The following is a 20028-nucleotide window of genomic DNA, read 5'->3' as shown; positions in this document are numbered from 1 at the left end:
TGCAGTAAAACAAAAGAAACCACTTAGCGTACGCTGTGTGTGGTGCAGATAGCGCTTCCTGCCAAATATCTCACCTCCTCTCCAGTGGATAGGCTGGTGCTGCTTTCCACCTCATCGATGATGATCTTTTCGTCTTCTTCCCTCTCCTCTGTGAGATTCATCCTGCAAAGTCAGATTAGAGGATAGTTGGTGCACGTTCTGTGTGGATTGCCATTTGGTTGGGCCGGGCAGTGGGCAGGGAAGAGAACATCTCACCGGTGCAGGATGCCTCGTAGTGTGGACGGCGTTCCGGTGCTCTCGGAGGAAGAATCTATGGGGCGGCTGGCATAGATGGGCTCACTAATATAAACGAAAGAACAGTAGGCGCTTAGTTTGCAGTAGAACTTAATAGAAAAAGTTGAGAACAGAAATGGGACGACGAATTGTGCAGTTTGTTGTGCACCCTGAATTGCGCACTCTGACGGGTCAGTTACACGATCATCTGGTTGGCCGAGCTGCATGTTCAACCAAACGATATTGGGCCCGTTAACACCATCTGTATGAACAGTTCTAGTGAATGCTAGATGTTCATACGCAGGGTGATTGACACCCTGCGACCCTTTGAGGGCGGTAACGCAACATTTTATGGGCGTGCCCCAGTAAACCCAGGCTTTGCCCGGCTGCTGGGAGGGCCTCCTTCTCCCTATGGCCTTCGCCTCGCTCAGTAAGTGTAGACTTACTCGGTGCTTGTGAGTGTGGGGGGGGATCCATTTAATGGGGAGTGACTCCGAATGGATTTTCCCATGTGCACGGCTGTGTACGCATTTGCAGCCATGCACATGGGCAGGATTTCACTTGAGTGGGGCGGCGTTTACCTGCTCGTTGGGCTCTGAAGAGTCACAATGTGTATGCAGGAGGTTTTATAATGTATATCTTTGTTGCAGCGGCAGGATTCACTAGCAAAGTACTTCAGCAACACAGTAAGCGCACAGGGACCGTACGCAGGAGTTAGAAGTGTACAGACAGACATAAAACACACTTCATCATAAACATATAAGAACAACAAAATGGTTGTTTATTGCTTACCTGAGTTGGAAATCAGAGTCCGTCTCTTCCTGGTCATCTGCCGCTCCTCTAGTTGGGGCTGGAGCTGCACGCCTCTCTCGCAGTACCGTGGAAGTGGTCATTGGTGTCCTCCTGCGTTCGCTGCCCACCACGGCTGTGGTAGAATCTTCTAAACCATCTGTCCAAAGACAGAGAGAACACTCGCGGTGAGACTACTACAGCTGGTAAATGATTATTAGATACCTGAACTTTACCATTTTCCTCCCCTGTATGCAGTCTTCTCCTCTTCCTGGGAGAGACCTGGGCCAATGGAGGCTTTCTCCTGTCCTTTGCCCTGCGTGTGCTGCCAGGGTTCGCTGTGGTATTGGCAGAGTCGCTGTCTGTAGTGAGTGACTTCTTGTAAGCACGTAGGGGCCCCCAGATTTCATCCTCATCCTCATCTGCCTGCCGAGGGGGTATGCACTGCCTACAGGTGTCATCCAGGTACTGCAAGCTGGAAAAGATGTCAGATCTGTAGACTTAGGCCACTGACGTGGTTTAATGCTCTGAACCTCCCCCACATAAACTAGATCGGCTCTGTCATATCTCTGGAGATCTTTTGACGAAGGAAAACCGCTCCCCTCTCCCCATTTGCAGTAAAACATTGATGTTTGCATGCAGGGTAAATAGTGACTGCTTCTGCATGTAGTTCTCACATTCTGTGCAGCTTTATTTATGTGAGCCAGGACATTGCCCCTCCAAAATCTAAATCTCTGTGCACTCTACACCCTACTATAACCCCCCCCCCACACACCTCAATTCCAGGCCCCAAGACCAGGGCTGTCTTAACATTAGTCCCTGGCAAAACACTCTCTCCCCCCCCCCCCCCCTTATGTGCAGCAGCATCCAGGCAGCGGTAGCTGGGAGCTTGCAGCACTATTTACCGGTTGACAGGGCGTGAAGCGCTGCTGAATTTGAAAACATTTTGAAAAGACTGTCCGGATTCTGATTGGCTAAGATAATTCAGCCAATCAGCATCCAGCCAGTCTTTTCAATATGTTTTCAAATTCAGAAGCTTTTCTCGCCCCGGCAAATAGTGCAACAAGCTCCCAGCTGCCGCTGCGCGGAACCCCACCACCCACTGCCGCAGCAGCTACCCAGGGGCAGTGCCGTTTTCCCTATTGTTGCCCAGGGGCCCACTTTAAAATCCTTGGGCTCCTGGGTAACTGCCCATTAAGTCCAATGGGAAAGACGGCACTGCCCAATACCAATTGGTCACAAACCAGACTGATTAGGCTCCTGAAGCTGAGTAAGACGTCTGTGACATCCTATTCTGAAACTCCGATGTGTACTCACAGTGCTGCTTTGTCCTGTCTCAGGAGTTTGGGAGAGAATTCGCTCAGTACATCAAGAAACAGCAGGTTCTGGGAAGACCACTCCCCATCCGATGCGGCTCGCAGAGAAAATTTAATACCCTCTCTAGAAGACAAATATCAAAACAGGGTTTGTGTACTTAGCAGTAAAATCAAATTCTTACCAGTAAAATCCGTCTCTCAGACCCCATGGGTAGCGGGGGCTTTCTAATGAGTAGCCTACACTAAGCCCCCCCATGTTGCGGGCAAAGATAGGCAGCACAGAGTCTGCCTGGTCGGTAATAGAAAACATAAAATTGACAGAAAAAAAAAAGGAAACAGGCTGCTCTGCGGGCCCTGGAACAAATGCCCGGCTTCAAGGGGCTCTTAAACTAAATGGAGAGAGGGGGAGGAGCCATGTTCAAATCATTGAAGATTTAAAGTTACAGGCGCCACACACCATCTCTACTCCAGCGTTCTCCAGTGTCCCCTAGTGGATGAAGGAGAAACAACAGATAGCATCATTGCATGAGCGGTGAAGGGGTTCAGCAACAGAATTTAATGGCAGGCACACCAGGCATCATATCAGATTGTGTATCACTTCTACATTGTTTTATAGAGAATACGAGACAGAATCTGATTGGTTGCTATAGGCAACGTCACTACTTATCTGTTTTATAAGCTACTGTATAGTACTTCGGCCCCTAAGAGTTTATTGCGCAGGACACAATACATATCAGACTTTAGTTTTGGTTGGTTACGCAGATTGTTATAAAACAAAATAAGAAAAATAGTGTTGGGAGAATCAAATCCTAGAAATCTGGTACTAGGGAAAACACCTGACTTGTAAGCTGGGCTTTTACTTCTGTACATGGAAGAACCAGGCGCTGTGTACAGGACTGGCAGCTCTTACTTGTGCAGGAATATAAAGTCCTGGCGGTTTCTCAGCTGGTTCGGCCCAAACAGGAGAGCCAAGCGCTTTGCCAGGTCGCATATCTCCAGGAAAGGGCGCGAGTAGCGACGGTCGGGAGAGACGTCCAATAAGCTGAGGCCTGTGAACATCTGCATAAAGGTTTACAGCATGCGATGAGACAAGGAAAAGTGAAATCACGTTATATCAGAGATTGTGGATATAGGGCCTAATTCACCCTGGAAGGATGCAATCACAGTTTGAGTGACAGATGCGCGCACAGAGGGGGCGGTGCTGTCCAGCCAACGGAGGTGTGTCCTAACTGGCTTCAGGAAACACACGCCGCCGCTGTGACCTGAAACACGGTGGCGGTGCACCTGCCTTCGCAGCCTGACCCAGACTGCACCCATTATGTCTACCGGCTATTGTGGAATCCAGCACAGGCTGCTTAGATTTAGGGAAGCGGAACACCCTGTGCGATACTGTGTGCACGTACTAGTAGCAGAGGCGTCCAGTGGTCCCCATATAATGGAGCGGGACCATAAGGCTCCTGTTTATAGTTTCAATCTTTAGCACAGACAGTTGTAAACTTAAATTGAATAAAAGACTCAGCAATAGCCTCAAACACCAAAATATACAGTATGAAGGCCCTCATTCTGGTTGACTCGCAAAGCAGCCAGTTGCTTCGCATGCCAACTAACGCCGCCTGCATGAACGCCGGCCCCCCCGATGGATGGCAAATGTCCTCGCAGGCCTGCGAATGGATGTTTCGGGCCAACCTTGCCTCACTTCCTGCTCTGAGAACAGGGAGGGCAGCTGACATCCGGTGAAGCCAGCCTCCCGCCCCCGGAAGCCCCCAGCATGACTCCTGCATGTTCCTCTTCGGAGACTTGCAGTAAAGACCTGCAAAACCACACAGCATGTCCTTTAACCCCAGCGTACGAGCACGTGGCATAATGAAGAGTATGTATCGTATAATGGTCTGCCCACAAATGTAATGAATGGAACCCTTGGGTTAATCGCCTCTGGGGACCGTAGAGATTGAAAGGTTTCTGCAACCACAGCACCATGTCTGGCCTTTCTGTTAAGTCATCAATGTGGCGCGCTGCCTCTGTATCATGTGTACGCTGTGCGATATTAGGTAATGATTTATTCATGCTGCTGGGCTGGGGCTATGCGCTTTCCCTGCGCTGCTTAGGAGGGATCCATTATCTTACAGATGGTCCGGCTGCGGGCGGCGGATGTACTCATTTTAAATGCTGGGAGCTAAATATATAACCTGTAGCCCCGATAGATCCGGCGAGCTTCTGGAAAGGCGTATGAAGACGCTGCCGTACCTGGGTAAGGCTCAGCAGTACCGTCCTGGTGCTCTCCTCCTTGTTCACGGTGCGAGACTTGTGCAGGGTCTCCTTAATGATATCTCCATATTCCGAATTATACTGAAAGGGAGACACAAGTTAAATAAAGGAAGCACCTCACCTCTATGAGGTGAAGTACCACCACTGACAACTAGAGGCTACTCGACGGACCAAAGTACTCCTTTGTGTGCTAAAATATGTCATAACAGAAAGTGAAAGCAGAGGGCGGCGGCTTAGCGCATCTTATGGGCGTGTTAAGAGAGTGTTGCGAGCAGGCCGGTGACCGCGGCTGCGTACATGCGCAGACTCTCTCACAGGAGGCCACACACACACGGATAGAGAAGCTGCACCTGCTTAGGGCAGTCGATGATGCGACAGGTGGTGGCACCTAAGGACACACCAATCGGTGTGACTGTGTGAACGGATAATGACAGCGGGCGTCTCATTTGGACGCACGAATGTACACAAGGCAAAGACTTTGTAGCAGTATCTGCATCAAGTCCCTGATGGGCGCCCTGCAATAGACATGGCTGCAGCTGCTTCTGCGTCCACCTCAAAATCAGCCCAGTGTGCAGTGGATGTATAGACCCGGGGGGAAGGGGGGGGGATCATGGGTGAACCAGCGACTCCTGACCTTTACGTAGTACTTGAAGACTTCGCTGGCAAAGTGGAGGTCCAGAGTGTTGTACAGGATGAGCTTGCAGTACCCGGCCAGCATGACGCGCCTGTTGTGCAGCACTTCCACCTGATGGAATTCATCCTCTGGAAAACAGAGTGAAAGTATGAATCATCCCCGTACGAGCGCCTCTGCCCTTTGCAGAGTATTCGGCACTTTCAGGGGGTCATGATACTCATTTTTGGTGGAACAAGACCCTCTCTTAAGTTGCAAGCTGTGTTACTAAGAACTATAATGGTGTCGACCTTGGATGATCCCATTGCATGAGTGTGCACTGTAGGGGGCGTGTCCCATTAAGCCGCACCCTCCCTGGGTAATGAACAGAGTCTGATTCAGGCCTGATCGCACGGTTAGTAATTTTCAGAGCCCTGTGATCAGGTATACGCCGCCCCGCCACAGTGAAATCCCGCCCTGCGCAAGCCTGCAAATTGATGATTTCCCGGTGTGTGCAGTCTGTGCGCAGTGTACTCACCACTATGCGCGTCCTCTGAGTTAGTGAACACGTGGTCCATGAGGAAGCCGGCAAGCTCAGCCTGGAGAGGAAGATCCGGCGTATAGACCAGCGGCTGAAGGTAGGATCGCTCGCCGCGGCTGATGTGACCGTTAAACACGATGAGAACGTCACTGAGGAGTTTAAACGCCTGGATGTTGTCAAAGGAAGAAACGGGGGGAAAAACAAAGACAGAAGAATGGGCAGAGATGAGCACAGGTTCCATGTGACTACACAGAGTCGGCCAATGGGAGCCGGCCTGCCGCTACCTGCTCCCTCACGCTGCAGTGGAGATCCGACAAGAAGTTCTGGCACAAGTTGCAGAACATGCGGAGGCTCTTCCTTAGCGCAGTCAGTTCCTCCTGATGGGTAACAGCAAGATGCAAACGTTATGTATGGTCCGGGAAATAAGGGCCCAATTCAGACCTGCTCGCTGGGCTGAGAGTGTTCGGAGCCCAGCGTGCAGGTAGCCACCACCCTGCCGAACCCCCGCCACCATGCACACAGTGGGGGAAATCATTCAGCATCAAATGAGTTTTCCCCTGCTCGTAGAGCTGAGTAAGCCAGGACTTGCTCGGCGCTGCGTAGGCTTTGTGGAGGAGGCCGCTGATGATGTCAGGGGCCCTTCCTCCCAACGGCCAGGGAACACCTGAATTTCTGGGAGAGGCCCAGAAAACACCGGTGGCGCGCTCCAAACGCCCGCAGGGTGTCAATCACGAGTAGTGAGCGGCTGCGAATGTTCCCCGTTCGCAGATAAAAGTCATGCTGTGTACACACGGTGTGATGCAGTGTCGGTTTCGATTCAAATCGAAAGTGACACTGAATTGCACAGTTAGCTGCATTCGATGCAGATTTGATCCCGATGCGCGGCCCCGCGCTCGAAACCAGAAATAGACTTGGCAGGCAATTCTGCTAGATTGAAAGCAGTACAATGCAGCATCTCCCACCCTTCCTCCGACATCCCTCCTGGTCAATGCCGAGTCCCGGCGGTCGTTGATATCAATGGCCGCCGGGTCAGTGTCATGTGATGTCAGCACCCGCCCTGAGTGGGGGGGGGGGGGGATAAAAAGTGTACGGAATGAGTGAACCGCCTGGGTCATTTGATGAGTCACCTGGCGCAAGTCATCCAACTCTACACCACCCGCCCATAGAGCACTCTTACCTCCGGTGGCTGCCTGTTGGAGAAGTGGGAGACCCCCCACAGCAGGGAGAAGTGGCAGCAGACCAGCGCCGGCAGGATGATCTGCGAATGAAAATAATCAGCGATTAGGGAAACGGGACTCTGATAAAGGGGGCAACGCGGGCGCCGGCCGCCATACCTGCTCAGGAACCTCCCCGGTCTCCATTGCCTTTTTCAAAATAGAACTGCATGGTTCAAACAGCTCCCAGCGAGTGAGATCATGGGCACTGGAGGAGGAGAAGGTGGCCTGGTAATTATTGTGTAACACATAGTGGACAGTGACCGGGTCATTATAGACACTGATCTAATGTATGGTATCGGGGGGCAGCGTCATGGGATAAATCTAGTATGGGCATTTGTTCATGCACTGTATTGTCACCTCCCCTGCCCAAGTCATTCCCTGCGTCACCTGATCAGGGCCGAGAGCCTCTTCATAGTTGCTGCGGCATTAAAGATGTCGTCTTCGTCCATATCTGACACCTGCGGAGGAGGTAACGGGGCACGTAAGGCAATAAACTCAGCAAGACTTCATCTACACATAGTAAGCTGAGCGGCACATACATTATTACAGGTGCAGTCGCAGCACCGTCTCTTCTTACCTAGCTATTACACATTTCCTTTTCCAAGTATAGAGGGGTTAATGTATGAAGCTTGGAGAAGTGGTATCTATCCTAGCCTGTGGCCCCTGGCGTATCCCGAAGACTAAAGAACAATATGTGTAAGGTGATAATGCTCCATCCAACTTTCATATTGAAGCGGATTGGCTGACGTTCTTTGTGGGGATAGATAATACTTCTCCAAGCTAATACTCTCCATAAACTTATTTAAAAAGAATCCTCGGTGACTGCTGGACTCTTAATCAACCAGCGGTAAGGCCAGGAGCAATCCCCGCGTCAGGGGCCTGATTCAGAGATGGACGCAATGCTGATACTCACGGATTGGAGTGACTGACGGCACATGTGTCGCGTTTGCACTGTGCATGTGCCAAGTGAGGATTTATCCACAAAGTGACAGCTAGGGACTGTTTGGTGGGGGGAGGGGGGTCTTTGGGGTGCGCCTCTGCAGAGAACATGGCTCCAGCGTCTCAGATCCGGCACACATTCTGCGCAACCAACGAGTTAATCATGGAGTTGATTATCGAAGGGATTGAGTGTGGGCTGAGTTGCGTGGATTTGGATCTCTACATTTCCAGGCAGCAGAATTTCCAGGCCACAGCCCAGGCTCATCCTTAGCCAATATATCCTGTAAGTCTGCGTGAAAGGCTTTTCTTGCCACCCAGTGGTGGACAGTAGAATTGTGCGGGCAAACTAGTGGCTACAGCAGCTCGCAATGCTCTCGCTATGGAGGTGATTCGGGAGAGCAATGCTGCTACTTAGTCAGAAGCAGCAGCAATGCTCAGATAGTAAATGCAGCTGGTATAGACGCCTCTTGCATGCATGTGTGATCCTCGACTGCATAGCGGATCACATGTGACACTAGGGGGGTCATTCTGCTTCATTCGCTGAGCGATGGTTTTTTCCTGCACATAATAATTTATGCGCATGTGCACGCTCTCTTGACGAACGGACTCGACGGCCCGTTCACACGGAGCAGTGCGGGCAGCACCCATGGGAACGTCCAGCATTTCCCCAGGAAAATGGTGGGTGTTTCCATGGGATTGCGGGAGGGGTGAGGAGTGCCGGGGGCGCACGCCCTGTCTTTGTCTCGCTGCCCGCAAATATAAGTCAGTCTCCACTGGCTTAGTGACACATCGCCTTGCATGGTTGTGAGGGGATACGGCGGCGGGGGTGCGCGGCGCAGCAGGTCCTATAGAACTCAATAAGCTGCGAGCTTCGCAGCTTGCTGAGTCCATCAGAACCAGGCAGCCCCCCCCCCAAACGATCCGGACACTACTCTATTGTCTGGACCATGGCACACAACGCTGTTTAGACACTCAGAGAACGCTGCTCAAATAAACCAATTGGAATCTTTATTTTGTGTCCCGACATATTACTCCTTATACTTCCAGTAGTGTGTACGCACTGCATCGCTGATGAGGCGTGATCCCGCCCGTCGCGTGTGCATGCAGGGCCCACGGGGGACATTGTTAGTGAGAGCCGTGCTGCGGAGTACAGCATCGTGTGATCATCAGTGCAGCAATGACAGGAATTAGGCTGAGCGAGTGTGGGCGATACCTGCAAGATGTCTGGGAGGTGGGTCAGGAAGTGGTCGGAGAGGCGATCAATCAGGTTGCTGAGAGTGATGTCTGTCTTCTTGCAGAAGGCCTGGCGGCGGCCTCTTAGGAGATACAATGCGCGGGAACAGGCCTCCAGCACCCCGGGATCTGTGTGCTTCTCTACAATGTCGCTCACCCGGGCCAGGAGGAGGTCCAAGTGCTGGCAAATCAGAGAGACAAAGAGGCGCTACTCAGCTTACTATAGAGATCTCACACTGCCCATAGTATATGCATATACACCATGCTAGCTTCCCTTCCTCTCCTGCTCCCAGCCTTTATCATTCTCACCATTCCCTGCCTCTGTAGCCTCCATTTGCTCCCAGCCTCTATCATTCTCACCATTCCCTGCCTCTGTAGCCTCCATCCCCTCCACCTGCTCCCAGCCTCTATCATTCTCACCATTCCCTGCCTCTGTAGCCTCCATCCCCTCCACCTGCTCCCAGACTCTATCATTCTCACCATTCCCTGCCTCTGTAGCCTCCACCTGCTCCCAGCCTCTATCATTCTAACCATTCCCTGCCTCTGTATCCTCCATTCTCTCCACCTGCTCCCAGCCTCTATCATTCTCACCATTCCCTGCCTCGGTAGCCTCCAACTACTCCCAGACTCTATCATTCTCACCATTCCCTGCCTCGGTAGCCTCCAACTGCTCCCAGACTCTATATCCTCCACCTGTTCCCAGCCTTTATAACCTCCACCTGTTCCCAGCCTCTAAAATCCTCCCTATTTCACCCCTCTAAAACCTCCACCTGTTTCCCACCTCTGTAACCTCCACCTGTTCCCCACCTCTATAACCTCCACCTGTTCCCGGCCTCTATAATCTTCACCATTTCTTAACCCCCACCTGCTCTCACCCTATAACCCTCGCTATTTTTCCCTTCTAGAACCTCCACCCTTTATAACCTCCACCCTTTCCCAGCCTCTAGAACCTCCACCTGTTCCCACCTCTATAACCTCCACCTGTTCCCACCTCTATAACCTCCACCTGTTCCCACCTCTATAACCTCCACCTGTTCCCCATCTCTATAACCTCCACCTGTTCCCCATCTCTATAACCTCCACCTGTTCCCTGACTCTATTACCTCCACCTGTTCCTGGCCTCTATAATCTCCATCCATTCCCAGCCTCTATAACCTCCACCTGTTCCCCATCTCTATAACCTCCACCTGTTCCCACCTCTATAACCTCCACCTGTTCTCCATCTCTATAACCTCCAACTGTTCCTGGCCTCTATAATCTCCATCCATTCCCAGCCTCTATAACCTCCTTCTGTTCCCCATCTCTATAACCTCCACCTGTTCCCACCTCTATAACCTCCACCTGTTCCCACCTCTATAACCTCCACCTGTTCCCACCTCTATTACCTCCACCTGTTCCCACCTCTATAACCCTAGCTATGTCACCCTTCTATAACCTCCACCCTTTCCCAGCCTCTATAACCTCCACCTGTTCCCTATCTCTATAACCTCCACCTGTTCCCCGCCTCTATAACCTCCACCATTCCCAGTTTGTATAATCCACATCTCCCACCGTGCCCCATTCATATCCCTCACCTTTTCCAGCCTCTCCGTACAGTAAATCTCCCTCTCTAGGTAACAGACCACCTTCAGCAGAGCGGCCATTTTGTCTGCATCAGCTGAAAACTAAGAGAAAGGTGGACGAGAGGGTGGCGGTAAAAACAAGTGGCAGCAGTGGTCATACACACAGTATACATGTGTGTGGTGAGCCTAAGTATACAGACGTGAGGTACCTTAGACAGAAGCGGGGGCAGAGTTATAATCATGTGCCGGCTCAGCCTGAACTTATCCTCTGCGTGAGTCTTCCTGTCCTTCGCTGACTGCATCTGCAACATAAGGTTTCGGTAGAATTTGAAATCAGGAACGAAAAAAAAAAAAATATTACCTAAATGGGCCTGATTCAGGGCTGCAAGAATTGCAAACGGTCATGTAGTTTCGAGATTTTACGAAACTGTGCATGTGCGAAAGTCCTCCGATGGGCGTTCCTGGGCTGAGTACAGTAGTGCAAGATACTAGAATAGTCCGATGGCCCCTCCCCCATCCCATACGTGCAGATGCTAGCCGGATTTACTCCCCACCCAAAAATTAGCCCCCGATATTTGTACCGACGTCTGACGCACCTTCTTTACAGGCACCCGGCCGACAGGAGAAGTCCCTTCTGCTGCCTGTCTTATGGTGGAGATCAAGATCTCGATGAGCGCGCTCTCCTCCTGGTCGTCTAACCCTAATGATTACACAATAGGACTAGATTTAAAAAGTCATGAATATAAAGATACAGGAATGGTGTCACTGCAGCCGTTACAATACCGTGAATTCTAATATCATCAATAAATAGGAATATAACACTTAATGGGGCAGATGTATTAAGCCTGGAGAAGAGAAAATCTGCAGACAAAGTGGAGATAAAGCAGCAGCCAATCAACTACCAACCGTCATTTTCATACACAGCTGATTGGCTGGTGCTTCATCTCCAGTTTAACGCTTCTCTGGGCTTAGTACATCTGCCCCATTATTACCTATACTACCTCCACTTCTCCAATGCTTGTAGGGTGACACAGGACGGGATACAAATGGTAGGTGGACAATCTATCTAATCCCCTCCTGTGGGGTATTAATCAGGGTGACATGCTTCAAACCTTATTAAGACTAAAAACTTGCTGCCTGAGGTGGAGGCGGGGCATAGGGGGAGGCGGAGCCTGGGCTGCCCTGAGGCAAACCTTAATCCTGCTTGGTGCCAGGCCTCGATCTCCGACCCTGTACCCAGCGTCTACCCTGTGTCTCCTGGGACCGAAGAATAAAAGGTCACCACCGCACGCCCGCCACCAACACCACCTGGCATCCCATCGCTAGCATGCGAAGGGAATGTGAACGAGACACTTCCTCATATACGCGCATGCCAACACCACCCGCCATCAAAAACGGGGCAAAATTCTGACCCGTACGAACTGGTCTGAATCAGCCCCCAGGTGTGCTGTTCTCAGCTCAGTTTACAGGTTTCAATTGTAGCCCACATTACATGGTACAGGTATATATAAAAAAAAAAAAAAAACATGGAAAAAAATCGTGAAAAACTCCAGGCAACCTTTTGTTGTATTGAGTATTGCCATGGCAACCTTTTGCTTGTGTTGACTCTGTGAACAATACCCCACAGGAGCCTCACTCCTCCTGTAGGAGGTGCCCATAACCGCCCCGTTTCCGGTCCCTCCTGCACGGATAGATAAAAATGTACAACTTCAGGAAAGATCCATTTGCTCTGGATCCATTAGCGGCACTGGGCCGAGGAAGATGTAAAATCTACGCTGCATCTGAAACAATGAGGGTAATTCAGACGTGAGCGCACATCTGTGTATGCAGAGCTCAGCGATCAGGTAAATGCCGCCTGACTATATGTCTATCTGATTCCGATGCATTGGGTCGAGGGATCAGATGAAAACGGCCCAAATCACGCGTTTAACCTCCGATTTGATGCTCGGTCCCGTGCGCTACGGATCGGAGCCAGAGATGGTCACTGCTGCACCGAGGATCGATGGGATCACTCAGCTTGGAAAAGGACCACATGCAATGTGTCGTATGCAGCAATCCTGCCGCCTGGGAGCTGCCGGGTGAGGTGGCAGGGTATTGCATGTGAGGTACGGCATGCGATGCCTCGCTGTAGTGGATGGGGCCTTTACACCCGAGATGTGCTAAACATCTGTTCCGGTGGCTGCCGGTACCTTGGTGGAACTGGAAAACAGAAAGCTAAGATACTCTACAAAGAAACCTCTGTAATATAAAGAATAGTTACAGGGACACTCAACCCATCCAGTCTGTCCCGAGCAATCAGCATCACATTTCCCCCCATTCAGTGGTTGCTGTTCTCCTGACTAGGTATATCGGTAATGGCTCGGTCACCATCTCCATCGTCGCGGCTGAACTTACCGGCCTCCGCCTTTAGCAGCAGATCGGTCTGACACTCCCAGTCCCTGAGTGGAGTCCCAGCACTGTCCCACAGGCTGTCCACCAGGTAGGCCGCGTGTTCATGGAGCTGGCGGAGAGAAGAGGAGAGGTGAGCTGAGACCAAATGCAGAATGGACGCGCACCGGTATCTCCACTCACCTCGCTGGAGATGAAAAAGGAAAGCAGCTTGCGGTAGAAGGTAACGTGGGGCCTCCGCGCTGTGCTGCGCTTAGGACTATGCTCGGCCTCCTGGGCGCCCAATAACCTGATGTCAGAAACACATAAGGGGACCTGAGCTGCTAGTCGTGCGTATGGTCAATGGACAAACTGACAGTATCCTCGCAGGTCATTACAGAGTAAGAGCAGGACACAGGAAGGACAGAGAGACTGGAGCCTGTCCCTGACAGAGGAGGGTATAGAGTGGCTCTTCCGGCCCCCAGAGTGGCACAGGTAGAAGAGTTCAGGACATTTCTTTGTCTGGCCCCACGGACAACAAGTGACGGTGAGAAAGACACACAGATGGACCTCTGGTAAAGAAAGGTTCCGGCTGCGGATGCTATGGCTCGGTTACTTGTATACACCATGGGGTCCACAATCTCACAGTCCTCTGGGCTCACCATGTTTTCCATGTTCCTGCAGAATACAGACAAAAAAAAACCCACCATTCACCGCAAAGGTCATTTACAGCCCTGTACTACGTCACAGAACACATGGCAGGAGGGGTTAAAAAGGGAAAAAAAAAAAGTAATATTACAAAGCTCCGCCTCTTTATGGTCTATAGGGAGGGGCTAAAATTACATGGATTTTAATCTCGTCATATTAGACCCACCCCCTCCCCACTGACCCACGAATCGCTGTGGGGGCGGAGCTTTGTAATATCATGCTTACATTCACTCTTGGGTCAGGGAGGGGAAGGGGGGGTGTTTATGGGCACTCATAAGCCCCCCCCCTCTATGTGAGCTACTACACAGACCTGTTAGCGAGGCTGCAGTTTTTGCAGATGGACAAAACCATGCTGCACTGCAGGTGGGGCAGATGTAACATGGGCAGAGAGTTAGATTTGGGTGCGTTATTTTGTTTCTGTGCAGGGTAAATCCTGGCTGCTTTATTCTTACTCTGCAATTTAGATTTCAGTTTGAACACACCCCCACCAAAATTCGAACTCTCTCTGCACATGTTACATCTGCCCCACCTGCAACGCAGCATGGTTTTGTCCATCTGCACAACCTGCAGCCTTGCTTACAGGTCGGAATCACGCCCCAAGTGGGAATTGAGCAAAGCAGGAAGGAAAGAACTATCGTTGTCTGTTTTTTTGTGTTTGTAAGCTTGTGAGCAGGGCCCTCCGACCTTTTTGAATATATCTGTAAATACCCAGATTGTTCTATCAGTCTCCAATTGTAAAGTGCTGCGCTATATAAGAAAATGATAAAAAAAAAATCTCATTTTATGTTTTTACCCATCAGCTCATGGAATACAGAAATGTACTCATAACCAACCTTCAAGGCAAGAATCGTTGAAGCGTAGACCCCCCTGTAAACTCCCCACCCCCACCCTCCCACAGGCACATTGTACTTCTCTCTTCAGGGACAGTATACAGCTGCAGACACTGCAGCGAGGGGACCGGCAGAAGGACACGATTACACATAAATGTATTGTCTGCACACAGAAGAGGAGATGCTGAGCAGATGGCTTATTGATCAGTCCCTTACGGGCAGCCAGGAGGGGACGCACAGGAATGATGGGACAACAAGGTCACGTTCTGCTGCAATCTAAATGTAGAAGTGTTATTAGGCTTGTCCCTGAAGGGCCCGATGGCCATCCACTTAGAAGCTGCACGTAGTGATGATGTTCATGTTCTGCAACTAGACATGCACAAGGGTTCCCGATAACCTATATGGAGCGCACGTTATAGGGTGCACATAGCGGCCCTGTTGCGATCGGGACAGGTGGGATTGGACATGATGCGGGAAAGTGATGGGCGTTACTGAGCGGTGCCTGGTAGAGCAGTAGTTCAGCTGACTTGTTCCCACGTCTTAGGCGTGTCAATGCAAGTGGCTGCGTTCCCAGACACACACAGGCGCAAACATGGGAGATCATGGCCGGACAGAGACGCCGCAAAAAGCAAATTTTCTCTCTAATGGACAAAACCATGTGCACTGCAGGTGGGGCAGATGTAACATGTGCAGAGAGAGTTAGATTTGGGTGAGTTATTTTGTTTCTGTGCAGGGTAAACACTGGCTGCTTTATCTTTACACAACAATATAGATGTCAGTTTGAAGAACAAACCTCACCTAAATCTAACTCTTTCTGCACATGTTACATCTGCCCCACCTGCAGCGCATGTGGTTTTGTCCTGTAGCGAGAGAATTTGCTTTTGCTACTGAACCAGAATCAGGCCCCATGTCCCATTTAGCATATGATATAACTGGGACTGAACCAATCAGTGTCTTTGCGAAGAAAACAAACCAAGGGTGAAATGTAATAGGGTGCGATTTTTTAGACAAAAAAAAAAATCGCACCAAATCGCACCTTTACAAATCACATTTTTTGCCGCGAATTCGCATATGTAATGAGATGCGGATTTGCGGCAAAAAAGTGCGATATGGTGCGATTTCGGGCGATTTTTAAGTCCTGAAAATGTGCGACTTTCTCGGCTCCTGATTGGCTGCTAGGCGGCCAATAGAATCATTCTGAGGAGAGGCGCGGAAGATGTAACATCTCTGCGCCTCTCCAGTCTGTGAGCGGGTTCCAGCCGGGAGCAGCGCGTCTGCCGGAGAAGATGCCGAGGTTGTCGCCGGGGACCAGGTGAGAAGGATTTCCTTCCTTAGGAACCCCTTTTGGTCTACTTCGGATCCTGGACCCCGGAGACATCAGCCCTGGAGCCCAGGACCAGCCCCGGAACCAGGACCAAGGCCCCGGAACCGGAGTCTTCTGCCCTGGAGCCCAGTACCCCGGATCCAGGGACCGACCTACGGGCTCAAGGTAGGTAAGTATCAGTATGTGTGTGTTATGTATGTATTAAACTTTTATTTTTCAGGGTGTCAGTGTGTTTTATTTAACTATATTTTGTACTCTAGAACTACAAGTGCCAGCGGGCCCTTTAATGCCCCGCATGCTGGGACTTGTGGTTCTCCAAGTCCCAGCATGCGGGGAAGGCTTGCTGGGACTCATAGTTCCACAGTAGAAGACAATAGTTTTTATTCTTTTTTTTTACACTTTGCATCAGCCCGATGCCCACCGCCCAGGGGCATCGGGGACAGCCCCGGACTTTCAGCATGGGCTGGTAAGTCCTGGAGGGGGGGGGGGGGGGGGGTCCCCACTTCCCCAGGACCCCTGCTGACCAGCCATGGGGATAATGCTTTGGCCGCGGGACCTTATATAATAAGTGTCCCCTGGCTGTGGCATTACCCTGCTGGCTGGTTGGGTCTGGTTCTTAAAATACGGGGGACCCCTCGTCATTTTGTCCCCCGTATTTTGGAAACCAGCGGTGGACCTTGAGCCTGGTGCTGGTTTCATTAAATCAAGGGAACCCCTATTTGTTTGTCCCTCTGATTTTATGATACCAGCACTGGCTTTTTGAGCCCGGGGCTGGTTATGCTTAGGAGGGGGACCGCACGCCGTGTTTTTTCTTTTTTAACTATTTTTTTTACAACAGAACCATGCACAGATCTCAATGATCTGTGCATGTTTCTGATAAAATCGCCAGGCAGAACCTGGTCTATTTTTTTTGCGATTTTTAGCAACCTTTACTAAAAATCGCAACCCATTAGATATGCGAGTTCTATCCTTTTTAATGGGAAAACATCTGGATGCGATTTTTAGTCTAACTAAAAATCGCACCTTTAAAAAATGCGATTTTTGCCGCAAATCACACCCTATAAAATATGCGATTTTCGGGAAAATCAACCTGGTTTTGCTGTGTAATTGATTGCTGCTTTAAAAAACATGGGAAAACTCTCCCAAAATCTCTCACTTTCTGAAACTCTCACCCTATTACATTTGGCCCCAAGTTACTCCTTTGCGTGCTAAAATACATCATAACAGAAAGTGAAAGCGCCTTTTGCAGGGACACTGGTCGGTTTCAAACTTGCCATAGAGTGCGAGCTGTGAAGACAGGGATTGCAGTTAGGAGCAGATAGGGTGGGGTGGATAGTGTGTGGGCTAAAAACTGTCACAGCTCGAAGTGAACGAAAAATCGGTTACAGCTCAAAGTGAAAGTACATTTCAGAAGCCGCCATTTTGATAAGCTTTCAACAAGTGTGTTTATAATGTCTTTACCTAGCATATATTAAAGAACCTGCCAAGAAGTCCTGGCCCAGACTGTAAAAACTGGAGCCTTTCTAAAGATGACGAAATGTGGTTCTCAGGAATATAGGCGCGACTGCAAGCGTAGAGTAGAAGGATTCCTCCGCTAGCACGCGCCGTGCAGGCGGCACTGACTTCAGTGATGCGGAATCCGCGATGACACCAGATGGGCCTATAACTTACTTGGAGATAAGAGCAACCAGCTTTATCGCTTCAGCAGCCACTGCCGTCTCCTTGTCCAGAACCATGGACAGCAGCCTGTCCTGAGAGAGGAGAACCGGGTCACACACAGAAACACATCGCGCCGCGCACAAGGGCACACGCCGGACTCTCACCTTGAATCTGCTTGTGAACAGCTCCAGCTTTCCTGCCCACTGCGGGAACGTGTACAGCTCCTGCAGGCTGCGCACGCACATCAGCCGCACGTGTCCCTGCTGCAGAAACACAGCGGAAGTCATTCGGCGCGTCAGGCTGGGTCTCAGCGACTCGCAGCCACGTGCTCGCTCCTCCTCACCTTGTCGTGAAGCGTCCACCCCATGTACTTCAAATAGCTGTCGTTCAGGAATGACTGTGGGTACGTCGTTATCCACACTCCGAGCTCCTCGATGCAGAGCGCGCGGACGTCAGCGTGGATGTCACTGGTGGCAGAGACAGGAGAGATGTTACAGAGAGCCTGTGTAAGTGTTGGAAGGGTCTGGCTGGGAGGCAGAAGGGAAGGGAGCTGTAGAGTCCAAGGGGGGAAGCAGAATGGAGGCGGGCAGGGGGCGTTTCCAAGGGGATGCCCAGCGTTTTCTGGGCATACCACACCCAGGAAAACGCTGGATGTCACAGGACATTAGCCGCCTGCCCCGTTCTAGGACCGGACGCCGCAAGACTAAGTCGGCCCAGACTGGCTTAGATTTGAGAGCGTCGCGTAAAAAAAAAAACAATTGATGGCCGGTGACCATTTTGTTTCCCTGCAAGTGGAAGTTTATGCAAAACATCCATTTGCAAAGCGGTGGAGATGTGCGGAGACTGTGGAGGGGGACGGGCATTCGCATGCCCGGCGGGTGGCGTTAGAAGGCTCGCTAAGCAGAGAATTGTTCACTGCATAGAGAGCCAACCAGAATCACCCCTGTAGTTACAGCAGACATAAACAGAAAAGAACAGTGAGACTTATAGGCATGCAAGGTGGAGAACAATAAAATCACTCCACCGCATGCAAAACTATCAGTGCGTCCATGGCTTAGCCCGGCCCTTAGTGTACTCTTAGCTTCATAGTACACTATTAGTGAATACAGACCAAAAAATTCAGGAAAAAAAGTCCCGAAACACAGGAATTGCTACCCCTGACAGAGCCTGCAGACGCCAAAGCCAGGGACAATGCTGTCCCTGCTGTGGTGTACGGGCTAGAACTCCAGCAGCTGCCCAAATTCACTAGCAGCAGGTGCCAGAACAGTCCCGTTCATACAGTGCCCTGATCCAAGTACTCCGGCTAGCCACAAGTAACCATCCTACAGGATAACGTTACTGTATAGGTGACCTGAAGCTAAAGTAATGAGATCATAGAAGCCTGCGACAGACATTGCCCGACATGTATAACACTGACACGGCCTTCTCCTACTATCACCACAAGCTTGGATTGTCTGCATCTTGCTGGCAGACTGACACACGTGAGGCCATGGAGTTGAAATTATCGGTGCTGCTGCACATTGCATCGCAGGGGGCAGACGTGCGTAATGTAACGCGGCACTTACCGATAACGATGGACGAAGACGCCTTTGAATAAACCGTTCATCATGTTACCGATCTCCTCCAGATGTGAATGGGTCTGCGTAAAAAGAACACAAATACTTTATGCGTCACTGTGTGGAGAACACGTGTACATACTGCTGGGAAACAACGGAAACACGATCTCCTTTCTTCTGAATCCAATACGGCACGCATTGCCATTGAGGTTAAGGTTCCACCCAGTGGTGGGCGGGCACAGAGAAGCCTACTTATCCATCTAAGCTCCTCCCACTGCATGCAGGGTTCATTTACATATCACAGCAAAAAGAGGAAACCATAAGAGAACAACAGAACAATATTAACCCACTTGGTCCTTACTGATTATCCCCACAACAGTACCGGTGCCCTTAAAAGACAAGGTGGGGCAATACGAGGCCGAGCCGCAATATTCTTGCAAGCCACTTACAGGCTGACATGGGGCAGTATATCGCTCTCTCTTGGGCGGCAGCTATATTATCGCAGGGTGTTGTTAAATCGCCCCCGCTGGTATCAGGCCTGAATAACCCCATAAAAGCGAAACACCAGTGGGTCAGAACTAGTCTGGTGGATATCAGCTGGAGGCAATCCACTCAGGGGTGATTCAGGTTGATTTGCAGAGCACATTTGGTTTGCTAATGGACAAAAACATTCTGCACTGCAGGTGGGGCAGATCTAACATGTGCACAGAGAGAGTTAGATTTGGGTGAGTTATTTTGTTTCTGTGCAGGGTAAATACTGGCTGCTTTATTTTTACACTGCAATATAAATCTCAGTTTGAAGTAAAACCCCACCCAAATCTAATTCTCTCTGCACATGT

General features: G+C 50.6%; 1 protein-coding gene across 7 annotated transcripts in view; it reads right to left on the bottom strand.

Moving 5' to 3' along the window:
* Positions 1–20028, bottom strand: part of STAG3 (STAG3 cohesin complex component) — a 28054-nt gene that overhangs the window by 312 nt on the left and 7714 nt on the right. For 6 of the 7 annotated variants that reach the window (XM_083185486.1, XM_083185485.1, XM_083185489.1 and 3 more), the window contains 24 exons: positions 19199–19272; positions 17977–18100; positions 17798–17896; positions 17646–17725; positions 13683–13790; positions 13317–13422; positions 13140–13245; positions 11342–11445; positions 10955–11047; positions 10758–10847; positions 9164–9391; positions 7399–7469; positions 7129–7216; positions 6972–7052; positions 6079–6171; positions 5792–5960; positions 5278–5405; positions 4623–4724; positions 3289–3437; positions 2380–2502; positions 1299–1537; positions 1066–1222; positions 256–339; positions 75–162 (listed from right to left, as the gene is read on the bottom strand). In XM_083185486.1, the coding sequence (XP_083041612.1) occupies positions 75–162; positions 256–339; positions 1066–1222; positions 1299–1537; positions 2380–2502; positions 3289–3437; positions 4623–4724; positions 5278–5405; positions 5792–5960; positions 6079–6171; positions 6972–7052; positions 7129–7216; positions 7399–7469; positions 9164–9391; positions 10758–10847; positions 10955–11047; positions 11342–11445; positions 13140–13245; positions 13317–13422; positions 13683–13790; positions 17646–17725; positions 17798–17896; positions 17977–18100; positions 19199–19272 (2784 nt within the window). The remainder of the gene's footprint in view (positions 1–74; positions 163–255; positions 340–1065; positions 1223–1298; positions 1538–2379; positions 2503–3288; positions 3438–4622; positions 4725–5277; positions 5406–5791; positions 5961–6078; positions 6172–6971; positions 7053–7128; positions 7217–7398; positions 7470–9163; positions 9392–10757; positions 10848–10954; positions 11048–11341; positions 11446–13139; positions 13246–13316; positions 13423–13682; positions 13791–17645; positions 17726–17797; positions 17897–17976; positions 18101–19198; positions 19273–20028) is intronic. The other variant, XM_083185490.1, reaches the window with a different exon arrangement.

Source organism: Crinia signifera, chromosome 4 (assembly GCF_055691185.1).
Source record: "Crinia signifera chromosome 4, ASM5569118v1, whole genome shotgun sequence".
Taxonomy (NCBI): domain Eukaryota; kingdom Metazoa; phylum Chordata; class Amphibia; order Anura; family Myobatrachidae; genus Crinia; species Crinia signifera.
The sequence above is the reverse complement of the archived record's forward strand: the minus strand, read 5'-3'. Positions and strand labels throughout refer to the sequence as shown.